Below are 14,202 nucleotides of genomic sequence, written 5' to 3' on the forward strand. Positions count from 1 at the left end.
AAAAAAAAAAAAAAAAAAAAAAAAAAAAGAAAGTTTTAAATTACAGATGTGGCTCATATATTTCTATTGGACACTGCTGGTCTAGGAACAGACCCAGATTTTCCATCCATATCCTTTATAATATTTCCCAATGGAAACTTAGAGGTTTGTTTTTGGGTTTTTTTGTTTTTTGTTTTTTGTTTTTTGAGACAGTTTGGCTCTGTCACCCAGGCTGGAGTCCAGTGGTATGATCTTAGCTCACTGCAACCTCCGCCTTCTAGGTTCAAGCGATTCTCCCGTCTCAGCTTCTCAAGCAGCTGGGATGACAGGTGTATGCCACCATGCCTAATTTTTCTCCTATTTTTAATAGAGATGGAGTTTTCGCTACGTTGGCCTGGCTGGTTTCGAACTCCTGGCCTCAAGTGATCCACCCGCCTCAGCCTCCCAAAATGCTGGGATTACAGGCGCGATCCACCGCACCTGGCCAGTTTTCCTTGTTTTACATTACCACAGTTTCAAAATGTTCACTCTTTGGCCCTAGCTGCTGTGAGTGTCTCTCGGCTTTATGTTACTTAGATTTAAATTTTCCATAAAAGCAAAATCATTGATGTCTCCTGTCATGGTATCTTTCCCACTCTAAGTTCCAAAGCTTTCCCATGGACTGATCATTTAATCACTGTGGCATTTATTTGGGGATGTGGACTGGGCCAAGATGAATCCATGCTGCTTTAGGAGTGGTGGTGAAGAGCACCTGGCCTGGGGTAGCAGCCTGGTTTTTAGTTTCAGCTCTGCTCTAACCACAAACCACTTTCCAAAGTCACCATATTCTATCTCTTGGGTCTGCTCATCTACGGAGTCCCTGCCTCCCTGGGTTGTGTCAAGGACTCAGTGTTACCTGTAAAAGACAGCACCTGACATACAGTAAGCACTCCCTAACTCTAGCTACAACTCTCATTTTATCTTAGAACTGACATTAGTTATCGTCTGATAGATGTTGATGTCTACAAGTGGTTACCTGAGGTTGTACAAGGTATACCAGTAACCCTAGAACCCATCCTCCACGATGATGCCCCAGAGACCAGAGGGGCGGTACTGATACCAACACCTGCAGTGAGAACAGGGTGGAAGCTCTAGCCTCCTGCGTCCAGCAAACCACCTCTCTCCCCTACACCGTGGGCAGATTACCAGATCTCTCACCAGCACTGGCTTCTCCTGTGAGTTTCCAATTCACACCAAGACACCCCCTGGATGCCCCACAGGTAATTAAAAGAGGGTGTCTCAAATGCACTTGCCCAGGCAGCTGACTTGCGGAGGAATGGAGCGAGGACCTCCATAAATCTGCTCCTCCTTGAGAACAATGAGATATCTGGCAAAATGGTTAGAAGTCAAGGTTTTCAGAACTCTGGAAATTAATCAAAGACCCATAACAATCTGAGAAGCATTTATTCGAGGAGTACAAGTCCTTCACCAGCCTCCAACTTGCTCTTCCTCTGGCATTCCAAACTGAGTTTAATGGAGGCACCCTTGCAGGGTAGGACTCTAAGGCCTGGGAGTCCCGAGTAGCAGCCCATCCCGCTCATGAAAGCACAGAGGGCTTTATCTGAGGATCCTGACTTCATCACATCTTGTCTGCCCCAGGCTCCATCCCAGAAGAATCCTTTTCTTGTGTCTACACTTCCACCTCACCCATCCTTTTCCCTGCACCAGAATCACGTTTTAATGTTTGAAACCCCTCAATGGTTCCCTGGAGATAAAAGCTCAACCTGCACACCAGGCTCTGTGCGTATTTCCTAAGTTAGTCGGAAGGCTTCCATAGACCTTTTCATGCTCCAGCAATGCTGGATTATAGAGGAAAGGCTTAGACCTGGGTGTATGGTGACTTGGCCAAAGTCACACCCAATTCCTGCCAGGACTTAAAGCCAACAGTGGCTAAGAACTGCAGGCAAGCTCCCTGAAACCAAGCCCTGTAGAAGCAGAGGGCATTTCCATGATTAAATTGCCTTATGAGGTTATCTCATCTTACAGATGAGGGAAACGGAGGCTGTTAACCACACAGGTGAGAACCTGGATGGAGGGGAAGATGGGCACCTGACAATGGTCACAGCTCAGACTCTTGGGGCTGCAGTCTTCCGCCAGGACAGAGAGATGGGAAGGAGAACAAGCCAGCTGGGTTGGATCTGGGAGGAACTCCCAGGAGTGGTTGTGCGGTGGGGAGAATACCTCCAATCTGAATGACCCTCAGGCTACATTAGCTCTCTAAAGACTAGAGCTCAAGCTCAACAGCCCTGCAGCCAGAGGCCTCAAACGTAGGGGGCTGGGGCAGGGCACTGGGGTAGGCCTGGGCAGCAGTGGCCAGAGCCTTCTTTAAGAGCAGGGGCTATTAAATTGAGGCAGTATCTCTTCCCATACATAATGATGTATTTCTTACATCATTCTCATCACTATAGTAGATTAAATAACTTCATGAATCTATTAAGAATGACAACCAAAGAAGGCACAACCTGTTTTAGAAGCCAGTGCTTTAAACTGAGTCTGGCTCGTTAATATGCAGTGAAGGAAGTCAGAGGACACTTGGCTGCCACCTGGTGGAACAAGGAGAGAGAAGAAAAGGCCAGATAGAAATTTCTGGCCAAACTGTCTTCAAAAAACCACGGGTCTCCTGTAGAGGTGGTTGTGTGGGGCCTGTGATCCAGCTCGCCACACTCACCACCCCCCTCTTGACTCTCCACCCCTCCCCAGTTCTTCACCACTGGAAAAAAATGGACTCAAAGCTATAGTTCATACAATTGAAGATTTATGTAAGTTTAAGTGACTTAAGTTACTTATTTTTAAACTGCACAATGCTGAAGCCAGTCTAAAAAAGAATCAAACACACCACTGCAAGTTAATTCAATGAGTTACTTTTTTTTTTTTTTTTTTTTTAACAGATTTGTACAGCAAAAAGTTCCCAGATCACAGTCTCTACCATACAGTCAACCGACCAGTGCGCAGGAAGCCACAGGGGCCCTGGCCAGAGGGGCCAAGGGTGGCAGCTGCACTGCGGAGTTGACTTCTACTTACAGGTGATATGTGGCTGGAAAAATCTTGAGTTCCCTTTGTTCTCCAGTGTATCTTGTACAAAATATTACATTTGTTTAAACACATATTTACAGAGTTTGCACAAATAGAAAATGGGTACAAATTACAACCAGGCTTCGCAGGATACCAGTTCCCCTCCCCACTGACCAAGGTCAGGAGTGATGACCACTTCATATTTACAGTTGCAATTTAAAAAGTCTGTATTTAGAGACCTAGATGAAGTTTATAAAAACTGGTTAAATATCATCAATTCATTTATGTAAGCTGTACAAGTAGTGGATACCAATTAGTCAGTTCATGTCTTGCTCCCTGAAGAAAGATTTGAAGTAAAAGAAACCCTCTCAAGCAAGCAACACACATCCCTGGCCTGTCTGCCAGTTTGTTTGGATTTTGCCGGGGAAGGAGATAGAAGGAAGAAGGGAATGGAACAGGGGAAGAGGACAATCTGGTTGAGACTGCTTCTATTCTTTTCTTTTTTTTTTTTTAAACAGCTGAGAACCAGGATAAGCCAGCTGGCTTGTTAAACACTATCCTTTAGCTTTGAGAAGAGAACCAACCCATAGTTTCATCCTTTTTTCTCAGAGACAAAACGTCTTCTCAATAGGACTACAGTATGGAGGAAGAAAGGACTTTCTGGAGAGGGCAATGTTTGTTATTCTGATGTTAATCTTTGACTTGAGTGCCAAGCCCAGTTTCAACAGTGCAAAAAAAGACTCTCAGGAAACAGCATGGGGAACCGGGGTCAAAGGCTTGCGTAGTAGCTGTCTACCCACTGGGCAAGGCCTCGCTCCACCAGGGACCGGTTTATCAACACCACCTAGAAAAGAAAGTTCCCTTAAAGCTTTGTCCATGACACCTTGGGGCCATGTCCCAAGCCAACATGAGCTCTCCCCTCCCCAGTTGCCACTGCAGGCAAGAGATGTACAAGACTAACAGTGTAGCCTGGACGCAATGGCTCATGCCTGTAATCCCAGCACTTTGGGAGGCTGAGGCAGGTGGATCACCTGAGGTCAGGAGTTCAAGACCAGCCTGACCAACATGGTGAAATCCCGCCTCTACTAAAAATACAAAAATTAGCCAGGCGTGGTGACACATGCCTGTAATCCCAGCTGCTTGGGAGGCTGAGGCAGGAGAATCATTTGAACCCAGGAGACAGACGTTGCAATGAACCAAGATCACGCCACTGCATTCCAGCCTGGACAACAAGAGCGAGACTCTGTCTCCAAAAAAAAAACGAGTAACAGGGTGGGGGACATGGCTTGTGCTCTAGCCAACAGGAACATTTATTTAAGTGTTCTGTTGGCTGCTGTGGCATGAGGATAGGTGTTTGTTTGTTTGTTTTCTGAGACAGAGTCTTGCTGTCACCCAGGCTGGAATGCAGTGGCGCGATCTTGGTTCATTGCAACCTCTATCTCCTGGGTTCAAATGATTCTCCTGCCTCAGCCTCCCAAGCAGCTGGGATCACAGGTGTGCATCACCACACCCAGCAGATTTTTGTATTTTTAGTAGAGATGGGGGTCTTGCCATGTTGGCCAGGCTGGTCTCAAACTCCTGACCTCAAGTGATCTGTCCGTCTCGGCCTCCCAAAGTGCTGGGATTACAGGGGTGAGCCACTGTACCTGGCCAGGATAGGCTTTTTAATATGCTGAAGAAATCTAAGCTTTCATACCATAAGATAGAAGACAGAAAAACCCAACCTACGGGAAGGTCCCAGAAAGTCTCACACCTTGGCACTATTGACATTTGGGGTTGGATAATTCTTTGCTGTGGGGCGCTGTCCTGAATACTATGGGATGTTTAGAGGCATCCCTGGCCTCTACTCACTAGAGGACACTGACACCACCACCCCCAATCAGGATATCCAAAGTGTCCCCTGGGAGGTGCTTGTCTACAGTTATATCCTCTGATTAACTCAAGAGGAAACAAACCCCAGGACCAGCTCTTAATCAATCCATTACTTCGGGTCAGCAACACAGAAAGAAAAGAAGGGCAGAACTTACTTCATCTCCAACCACACTCCACAGCTGAATCAGAGGAAGACCAGTTGGACTGTAACTTGTCACCTGAAGAAGTGGGGAGGGGGGAGTATGATCTGGTTAGGTTTTGTGTCCCCACTCAAATATCATCTTGAATTGTAATCTCCATAATCCCCATGTTTCGAGGGAAAGACCTGGTGGGAGGTGATTGGATCATTAGGCAGTGTGCCCATGCTGTTCTCGTGATAGTGAGTTCTCACGAGATCAGATGGTTTTATAAGTATCTGACAGTTCCTCCTTCACATACTGTCTCTTGCCTGCCCGTCATGTAAGACGTGCCTCTTCCCTTTCTGCCATGATTGTAAGTGTCCTGAGGTCTCCCCAGGCCCGCAGAACTGTGAGTCAATTAAACCTCTTTCCTTTATAGATTATTCAGCCCCAGGTATTTCTTTATGCAATGTGAGAACAGACTAATATCAAGTATTAGCTACTTCATGCACCTTTCCTTAAATACTACTGGTCAATCCAGGGCCAAGCCACGGGAAAGAAGGCATTGAAAGGTAGTTCCCAAGAACCCAGCCAGCCTGCCTCCCCTACCCCCACGAACCACACACCTGAGCAAGCAGTGCTGTATTCCCTGTCATCTCGCTCATGGCGGCATCTGCTTCAGGTGAAAACTGGTCATCGTCTTCAGGAGGAAAAGGAAAAGCAGCATTTAGGCTGTCACTGAGGCAAGGCACCCTTGTCATATACGTAAGTTTCAGGTGCATTCCAAGTAGAATGCTTCAGATGCTGTGGGACTGCAGTGGGGAGATCCACCCGAGTCAGGGAGAGAGCCTAGGCCTCCATACGACTCCCAGTGGATAAACTCAGGGCCGCTGTAGCATGTTGCCCACTGGAGCACAGACAACAGATGGACAGAAACTCTTGCCTTCACCACCAACATCACCACCAATACCACCAGCAGCAGCAGCACCACCACCACCACCATCAACTCGGGCGCTGGCAATGCAGAGCATATAGTATGTGTTCTTCCACCAAATTAGTAACATGCAGTGCTATCCCCACTTTACAGGAGAGAACACTGAGGCAAAGGTGGATTCCTGAAGGTCAACCAGTTCCCAAGTGGTGAAGGTGGGAATCAAACCCAGGCAGTTGGCCACACAGCCCAATAAGGGCAGCCACTCAGAGGGGGCAAGGTGCTGCAGCAGCATTCAGCTTTGCTGGGTTACAAAAGTTAACATAGAACAATACACCCAAGGCAAGCAGTGGTAAGGATGGGAGAGACAGGGGTTTACCAAGGAAGATCTGGGAAAATCTTACTAAGGAGAAGGAGTTTCAGCTGGGTCTGGACAGATCGCTTAGAAGGACAGAAGCAGAGAGGAAGGAGGGGCAACAGCAATAAAAGAAGCAAAACAAAGATCTTGCCCTAGTGCTCCCTCTGAGCCGACTCCAGCTAGACTGTAGTATTTCTAACGCATTTAATTGCTTAAGACAAGCAAGAAGAAGATCAGAAGGGGCAAACCTGGGGAGGGAATGGGATGAGATGAACTATCACCTACAAATACAAAATTCCTAGCCATAAACAGCTGCCATTTCATCACCCTCTACACACCAGACCTTAGGTTTATGTAATTCTCACAGCCAGCATCAAAGACAGGTACCATTCCCATGTTCTGGGGTGAAAGTTGAGGCTAAGTAATTTGCCCAAGATTTTGCCAGTCCTCTTCCCTCTGACAATGCTTTCACAGTCTAAGACACCAGATAGGGTGTCCCCACTGTGTCCTGTGGAGCTATGGCCTGGCTGAGCAGTACAGCACACCCTCTACCACTGGGGCTAAGACTTTGGGTCTGGACTATAATCTGGAAAGTGCCTTTGTTGGAAGCCCTTCAGTGCCTGAGGTCTGAGTACAGTCTAGAGCAGTGGATCTCAAAGGATCAGCAGCACTGGTCTCACCTGGGAACTTGATAGCAATGTAAGTTCCTGGGCCTAAGCCCAGATCTATTCAATCAGAAGCTCTTGAATGGCAGCAACCTATGTTAGCATAAGTCCTCCCGGTGAGAACGGAGGCTCTGAGAGAGAAAGACCTACTCTTGACAACTGTCCCCAACAATCCCCCAAGCCAGAGACCCCAGTTGTTACCTGACAGGGGCATCACGCTGTCCAGAAGGACTTCTGCTCCCTGAAATGGCAGGGTGACAAAGTCAGACCTGGGAAGGCAAGAAAGGAACAAGTTTAACATGGCCATGAAGGCTGACTCCACTCCAAGCCAGTATTCATCTTTGTACAGTGACGCCCACAACCTGGAATGCAGCAAAGCAGCGGGTTCGTACTTTGCAGCAGGCCATGGCTCACGGCACACCCAAACACAGACAGCCGGCCCTGCTGCAAGCCTGACCTCAGAGGGACTTCCTACAGCAAATTCCTAAAAAGGAGCCTGCTTCACTTTTTTCCTTTTTTGTTGTTGTTGTAGAGATGAGGTCTTGCTATACTGCCCAGGCTGGTCCTGAACTCCTGCGCTCAAGTGACCCTCTCAAAGCGCTGGGATTTGCAGCAGGCCACCACGCCTGCCCCAGCTTCCCTTTTGAAGGATGATGCCGAGGATTCTTCCACAAGACAGGCCTTCTGACTCAGTTTGGCTGAGCGAGTAATGGAGTTTGTTTCTATCAGACTCCGCTAAAACACAGTAAGCAGCAGGAGAGAAGAATTAACCCTCACCCAAGCCCTGGCACAACTGACCCAGCCATGCAGAGATCACACATCCCAGACAAGCAGGGCGTAGGCCTGTCTGAGGCATCTCCGCTCACCTGATTTGCCGAAGCACGTCTACTTTCACCCTCTTATATCCGCCGTAGTCCACGTATCGAATCTCCACTTCATTGGTCTCCTCGTAGGAGGCAACCACTTGGGCTCGCCACCACGCCCCGTCCGCACCAGGGGCGGCACAGATGACCGTTACTGCAGGGCAGGGAGCGGAGTGTGTGGAATGCCTGGCCCAGGACAGGGAACCAAGGGCCACCTGGCCACTACCCACCTCCCTGCGTTATTTCTCAGAGACCTGCACCTCCGCAGTGCAGGGGACAGGAACAGCAACCGGCCCCAAGCAAAGCTTCCCCCAAGCCCAAGACCAGCTGAGGGAAGAACCTGGATGTGAGAAGTTCAGCCTAGCAAGTGTGCTGCCCCCAAGGCCATCCAGACTGAAAAGCATTCAGTCTAGGTCCGTTACTCCAAAACTTACTGGGACCCAAGAGGGACACAAATGAATAGGAATAAACCAAGTAAACACAGCACTCAGGAATGGGGGCCAGGGCCAGCCTTATATTTAAGAGAAAGCCCCTGAAGAAATCAAGTGCAGCGGATCTTGGCATCCTCGTACCTAGGGTGTGCTCCAGCCCACAACTCAGCTGGAGAGCTTGACCAGAAGGGGCCTCCTGGGCCTAAACCCCCTTCTTCTAACCTTTGCCTCTGGAAGGTGCTGAGAGCACCTGGGCAGTCGCCCAGGATCAAGGGGTCACTAACCCACTGTAGGTCAGAGGCAGATGAGACCATGAGGTAAAGGTTCCCAGCAGCACCCCAACAGCTCCCCCAGGCTGGCCAGGATGAGGACGTGTGACATGAGGCTGACTGTGCTGGGTCCTGACCCTTAGAGAGAACCCCTGGCAGTTACCCCTCAGACACCAGTTCAGTCTTTACTGCTGGATTAAGGCAACTTTAGAGAAGCTGATGAAAACTAAATCCTTATCCTTCCAAAAGGAAAAGAGTAACACACAAAAAGCTACAGATCACTTCAAAAGTTTTCTACTGCACTGAGGGACCCCGCCAGCCCCTGGTGAGGAATGGGTTATGTTCTGACATTTGATCCTCTCTGATAAGGACAACAAAGATAATAATGACAAAGGCTGGGCTCAAACCCCAGATCCTGCTCACTTGGGCAAGTCACTTGAGGCTCAGTTTTCTCATCTGTTAAACACAGATGACCCAACACACTGCACAGGCTTGTTGGACTTAGGGATTTTTTTATGGTAACCAGTATATGCATCAAGTGCTTTATATGTAACACATACAGTATTCAACACTAATTCCTGGAACAAGTGGGTATCACCCCCTTTAACAGATAATAAATAGGTGGCAGATACTGTGACACTGGCTTTGAGGGAAAAAAAAAGAAAAAATTAAAAAACAATTTATGGCAGAGCTGGGATCTGAATCCCTGTGTCAAAACTCTACTCCAACACCCATCACTCTGCCAGCCAGTGGAAACCCCAGCTCTGCCTCGCCAGGAAACCCACCCCAGCTCCATAACAATGGCAAGAATTGAAGGACGCTGCTTCCATGAAGGATCCCAGAACAGCCTCCTCCTGATCAGGATCCAGGGCAGAACAGGCCACCCCAGGGGTCCCCCTTCCCGAACCCTCAGGGCGCTGCTTACTTTCCACCGGGGTGGGCAAGGTGGGGATTCCAGGCTGAGAGTAGCAGAGGTACATCTGCTGGTCAAGGCTGCGCAGCGCGTGGAAGGTAGGGTGTGTGTGCTGCTGCACGAACAGGTGCCCGGCGTTGACCTGGTTGACCACAATGACCTCCACGGTGATGCCATCAGGCAGCATGAGCTGTATAGAGGGGAAGGGGCAGCGGTCATTGAAACAATCCCTCTCATCTCATCTTTGAATAAGTCCCGAGGCCCAAGGGCAAGTCTCTGGGCTGGCACATCTTTGAAAAGGGCAACTCAAGACAACATGGCACCCAGAAGGCAGAGGCTGAAGGACTACTTTAACAATAGAAAATGTGCAACACCCCTGTGGCTGTTGTCCTGCAATACTATGAGCAGCCCTTAGGGACAGTCTCACCTCAGGGCCAGGCAGGGAGGGTCCCACAGATACTGGGCAACAAAGAAGCAACTGCGGAGGTAGTGCTGGGCCTTACACAGGCCTGGCAGGGTCCACCTACCAGTGGTGCCCTCCCTCCCACTTCCACTGATGAATCTGTAAGACCCAGGGAGGGCAAACACAGGAATGAGGTGGCCACTGAGAACAGGACTCCTGAAAATAAGCAGTAGGCAGGCCCTCAGGCCCTTTAGCCAACTCCTGTGGACTGGCAGCTGACCCCAGGAGCCTATGATCTGACAGCATCCACACTGCCTTCCCAAGAGCAAGCAGTGGCCTCAGGTCAGGTTGGTGGTCAAGGTCTAGCAGAGTCTGCTTCCTATTTGCTCTCCCTCCTGCTGCTTACCCTCCTGAGGTCAAGAGTTCAAGATCAGCCTGGCAAATGTGGTGAAATCCCATCTCTACTAAAAATACAAAAATTAGCCGGGCATGGTGGAGCACACCTATAATCCCAGCTACTCAGGAGGTTGGGGCAGGATAATCGATTGAACCTGGTGGGCAGAGGTTGCAGTGAGCCAAGATCATGCCACTGTACTCCAGACTGGGCAACACAGTAAGACTCTGTCTCAAAAAAAAAAAAAGAAAAAGAAAAAAAGAGAGTCTAGGACCGAGCCTCCTGGGAAAAAAACTCTTGATTCAGGAGTAAAGCATAAAGTGGTATTTAGCCCACTCTCAAATATCCACAGGAAAAAGACATCCCGATCCTTTCTCTCCAGTCCAAGGGCCTTTGCAAAGGGGAAGACACAAAATTGAAATGCCTATCATCCTTTAAAAACACAAACAAACAAACAGGAAAAAAAAAAAAAAAACACCCAGGAGGGCAATTTCCTTGGAGCAGCACAGTCAAGCCCATCTGTGTAAAATGTAGTCTTTGGTCCACAGAACTCTGCAATTCTACTGCCGGTGAGATGAGGCCCTACTAGGGTCAGAGGTATACTGCAGGATATGGGCAACGGCCCTGAGAGACCCTGCAGTCAGCCGCACACAGGAGCCCCGGAGATGGCAGCTCTTCCCTCTGCCAAACTCCTGGGGCAACCTCCAAAGAGTCACTGGGCTTCCAGGCCTGGTGGGAAGTATTCATTCTTCTTTGCAATTTAGGCACCTCCTGGGGAGGGGGAAGGGGAAGGAGATCCTTCACCAGGGCCACTGCTAAGGCCTGACTCAACCAGAAGAAAGAACAAGCACCATCCAAACCCATGATACTAGTCCCACTCAGGTCTCAGGTGTTGAATGGCAACCCTGGACACACCCAATCTCCTGGCTGAACTACACCATCCTTTCTAAGCAAATGCCTAGAAAACTTAAAAGGTGCCCAGGCAGCAGAGCCAAGGAAAGTGGTCCTCCCACATGGGGACCAAGAGGCCTCTGGTTTCCTGCGAGGACTATCACCACCTAACCCCTGTCCCCAGAACACAATCCCATAGCAGAACCGACAGTGGAGGCCAGAGGGGAGAGGGCACAGGCACTCATGTGCACTTGGCCTTCTTAGCCTGAGGTCTGGGGAGTTTCTTGTTTGGGGCAGGTTTCGGGGAAAGAGGCAAGAAGTCCGGATCACCCAGTAGCATGCTCACCCAGGATGTCATTGGCAGAGAAGGCAGCGCCAGTGAAGGCAATGGGGGAGCGTAGATATTGGTGAGGTTCAGCTCCTTGAACTTCTTCCCAATCAAATTCAGCGCTTTGTCTACATGATGCTGAGAGCCTAAATAGAGGATGGGGGCAGGACACACAATCACTATAAGAGGAAAGTCACACACACACTCACAAAAACACAGCCACATACCCTACTCCACTGGACTTTGCATCTCTGAAGAGTTCCAAAGTGCATCTCTGAAGTACCAAACACTTAAGCTCTGCTTTAGGAAGAAAGGCATCGAAGCCTTTCAAATGATACCTCTGTCATTATGATCCATGCTTTCCATGCAACAGGAAGAGGTAGGCAGCTGGGAAAACACCAAAGGGGAATTGTACACAGCGCACTACTGCTTTGAGAGGAGGCTTTATGGGGTGGTGGGCACTGTGAACCCAGGACCCAGGCCCCGCCCAACCAAGCACCCACACTTCTCCTGGCCAAAGATCAGAGTAGGGAGGGACCTAAGTCTCCCGCAGGCACCTGAAATGGGGGAAAGGCTGGAGGGAAGACACCCAAGGCTCCCTTCCCTGGGATGAGAAGTAGGGTTTCCTGTTCCAAAAAGATAGCAATTGAAACTCAGATGCTAGTCACTTCGATTTAATATTTCAGGTAAGAGGCAACACAAGCAGCAGATGCTACTGACCTTCTATGTGGCAGATCTGGACGCTCTGGGTGTAAGGCAGGGTTGAAATGTAGATCTTGGCACCAGATGTTTGCTTCAGAAAACTCACATACCGCCCCTGCTTGCCAATTAGCCGACCGACTAAGTGCTTCCAGAAAGAGAAAAAGAGTTGAGAGGATTAACGGGAAACCAATTCCCTGGACACCCAAAGACCTACTTCTGTTTTACACAAGATCACGCTCAAACATATTAGCTGTTACCATGTCAGCATTTATTTTCCAGGACTATTCTAAGCACTTACACTTACTCATAGTACCTATGAAACACAGATAACTTTATCACCATTCTGTAGACCGGGATACAAGCCCAGAGAGGCTAAGGGACTACCTTAAGGTCACACAGCTGCTAACCAGGAAGTTGAACCAGGCAGTCTGGCTCCAGGACCAAGCAGTTCCCATTTCATCCCAAAAATGTGGCCCAGACCCAGAAAGCCGCAAAGGGAGCAGCATCTTCTCCTCTAAAACCCATGCTGAGAAGTTTTGCCAGCACACGATTTCTCGTGCCCCTCTCCCTCAGGTCTACTCAGATCCAAAGATAAAGGGGCTCGATTTGAAAATGAAGGTCTAAGAACCCTGGGCTCCCACTGCCAAGTGACAGCAGGTTGGAGCCTGCAGAGCAGGAGGCACGCAGAAGTGCCCAGTGCGCCAGAGTTCAAGGCGGACAGAAGGAGCCAAACTTAACCCTTACATAAGACGGGCTCCCACACAACCCCCAACGACCCCCTCCCAGAGGAGCTACTGGGGACATGGTCCCTTCTCAGGCACAGCCTTTCTCGTCAAGCCCTCTGTAACCACTGAAGGAAAAGCAGGCAGGATGGGTAAGGACCCTCCAGGGAGGAAACCACCAAGAGAGCTGGCGGCCCAGGGTCAAAACAGCCACTCCGACCCAGAGTTCAGACCAAGTCAAATCTCCACCCCAGCACAGAGCCCAGGGCCCTGGGAGAATGCGATCTGACAAATTATTTCCAAGCCCCAGAGACAAACATCAAGATCAAGCTAATATGTTGTAAGTTCTAACAGCAAGAAGCTCGAAACCACTTAAGCACTCAGGAATGGGGGACTGATGAAGTAAACTGACATTCACACAATGAATAATGCAGTTACAATTACATTTTCAAAGAATAACACACAAAAATTAAATTGTTAAATATTTAAAGTATTAATTAAAGTGACATAATCTCAGTTTTGTTTAAAAACCACAGGGTGCCAGATGAGAAGGAAATAAAAGTCTTTCACAGTCACTCTCAAGGGTAGGATTAGAGCTGATTTTTATTTTCTGCATATATTTCTATACTTTTCAAGTTCTCTAAAATATGGATTTATGCTTTGCTCAATTATAAAATACACTTTACGTTGGAGCACTTAAGCAGAGCTCAGTGAAGGGATTCTGGCTGGCCCCCACGGCCTCAGTGTTTTTTTCCAAATAGATCTCAGCCCCAGAATATGCAAGAACCACCCCCAAGGGAGAGACACACAGGCCTGCGAGTTTGAGAAGTACAAGAATAAGATGCTCCTGGAGGCAGCCGGAGGAATTCCATGTTGCAAGAAGCTCTCTGAGCCTTGGCAAAGTGTAGTGTGTCCTTTCCCCGCAGCCTTTGGCTGACCCAGGGGTCCTTCTGGTTTACTGTCCCTCTCCCAGCTCCCTCCCCCAGGTCTAATGACCCTGGCCCCAGGGAGCTTTGCGGGTTACCATGGAACCAGCCTGGGGGACTCCACCCCTACCTTTGGCACCTCGATCTCCCAGATGATGAGGTCGACCTTCTTAGGGTTGGAGCCTGCCTGGGCATTTTGGAAGCTCTCAGTCTTCTTGAGACTGCAACAGCTATCCACGGAATCCATGCTGTTCCTGTCAGAACCTGCAGGGGAGGAAGCAGCAGGCGCGCACACACACAGACCCCAGCTCAGAGCAGCCAGTAACCCAGAACTTCCCAAACTCACATTCCCAGGAGGCCCTGCCCCACACCCGCTCCTCAAGCT

General features: G+C 49.1%; 1 protein-coding gene across 6 annotated transcripts in view; it reads right to left on the minus strand.

The window, feature by feature from the left end:
* Positions 1-2,756: 2,756 nt before the first annotated feature.
* Positions 2,757-14,202, minus strand: part of AKAP1 (A-kinase anchoring protein 1) — a 37,310-nt gene continuing 25,864 nt past the window's right edge. For 4 of the 6 annotated variants that reach the window (XM_017873110.1, XM_017873109.1, XM_017873107.1 and 1 more), the window contains 9 exons: positions 13,948-14,081; positions 12,188-12,314; positions 11,486-11,613; positions 9,464-9,641; positions 7,842-7,992; positions 7,177-7,244; positions 5,648-5,721; positions 5,058-5,120; positions 2,757-3,874 (listed from right to left, as the gene is read on the minus strand). In XM_017873110.1, the coding sequence (XP_017728599.1) occupies positions 3,800-3,874; positions 5,058-5,120; positions 5,648-5,721; positions 7,177-7,244; positions 7,842-7,992; positions 9,464-9,641; positions 11,486-11,613; positions 12,188-12,314; positions 13,948-14,081 (998 nt within the window). In that variant the 3' untranslated portion in view covers positions 2,757-3,799. The remainder of the gene's footprint in view (positions 3,875-5,057; positions 5,121-5,647; positions 5,722-7,176; positions 7,245-7,841; positions 7,993-9,463; positions 9,642-11,485; positions 11,614-12,187; positions 12,315-13,947; positions 14,082-14,202) is intronic. The other 2 variants (XM_017873108.1, XR_001885799.1) reach the window with 2 other exon arrangements.

This window comes from Rhinopithecus bieti, unplaced genomic scaffold, assembly GCF_001698545.2.
Source record: "Rhinopithecus bieti isolate Rb0 unplaced genomic scaffold, ASM169854v2 scaffold_7870, whole genome shotgun sequence".
NCBI lineage: Eukaryota > Metazoa > Chordata > Mammalia > Primates > Cercopithecidae > Rhinopithecus > Rhinopithecus bieti.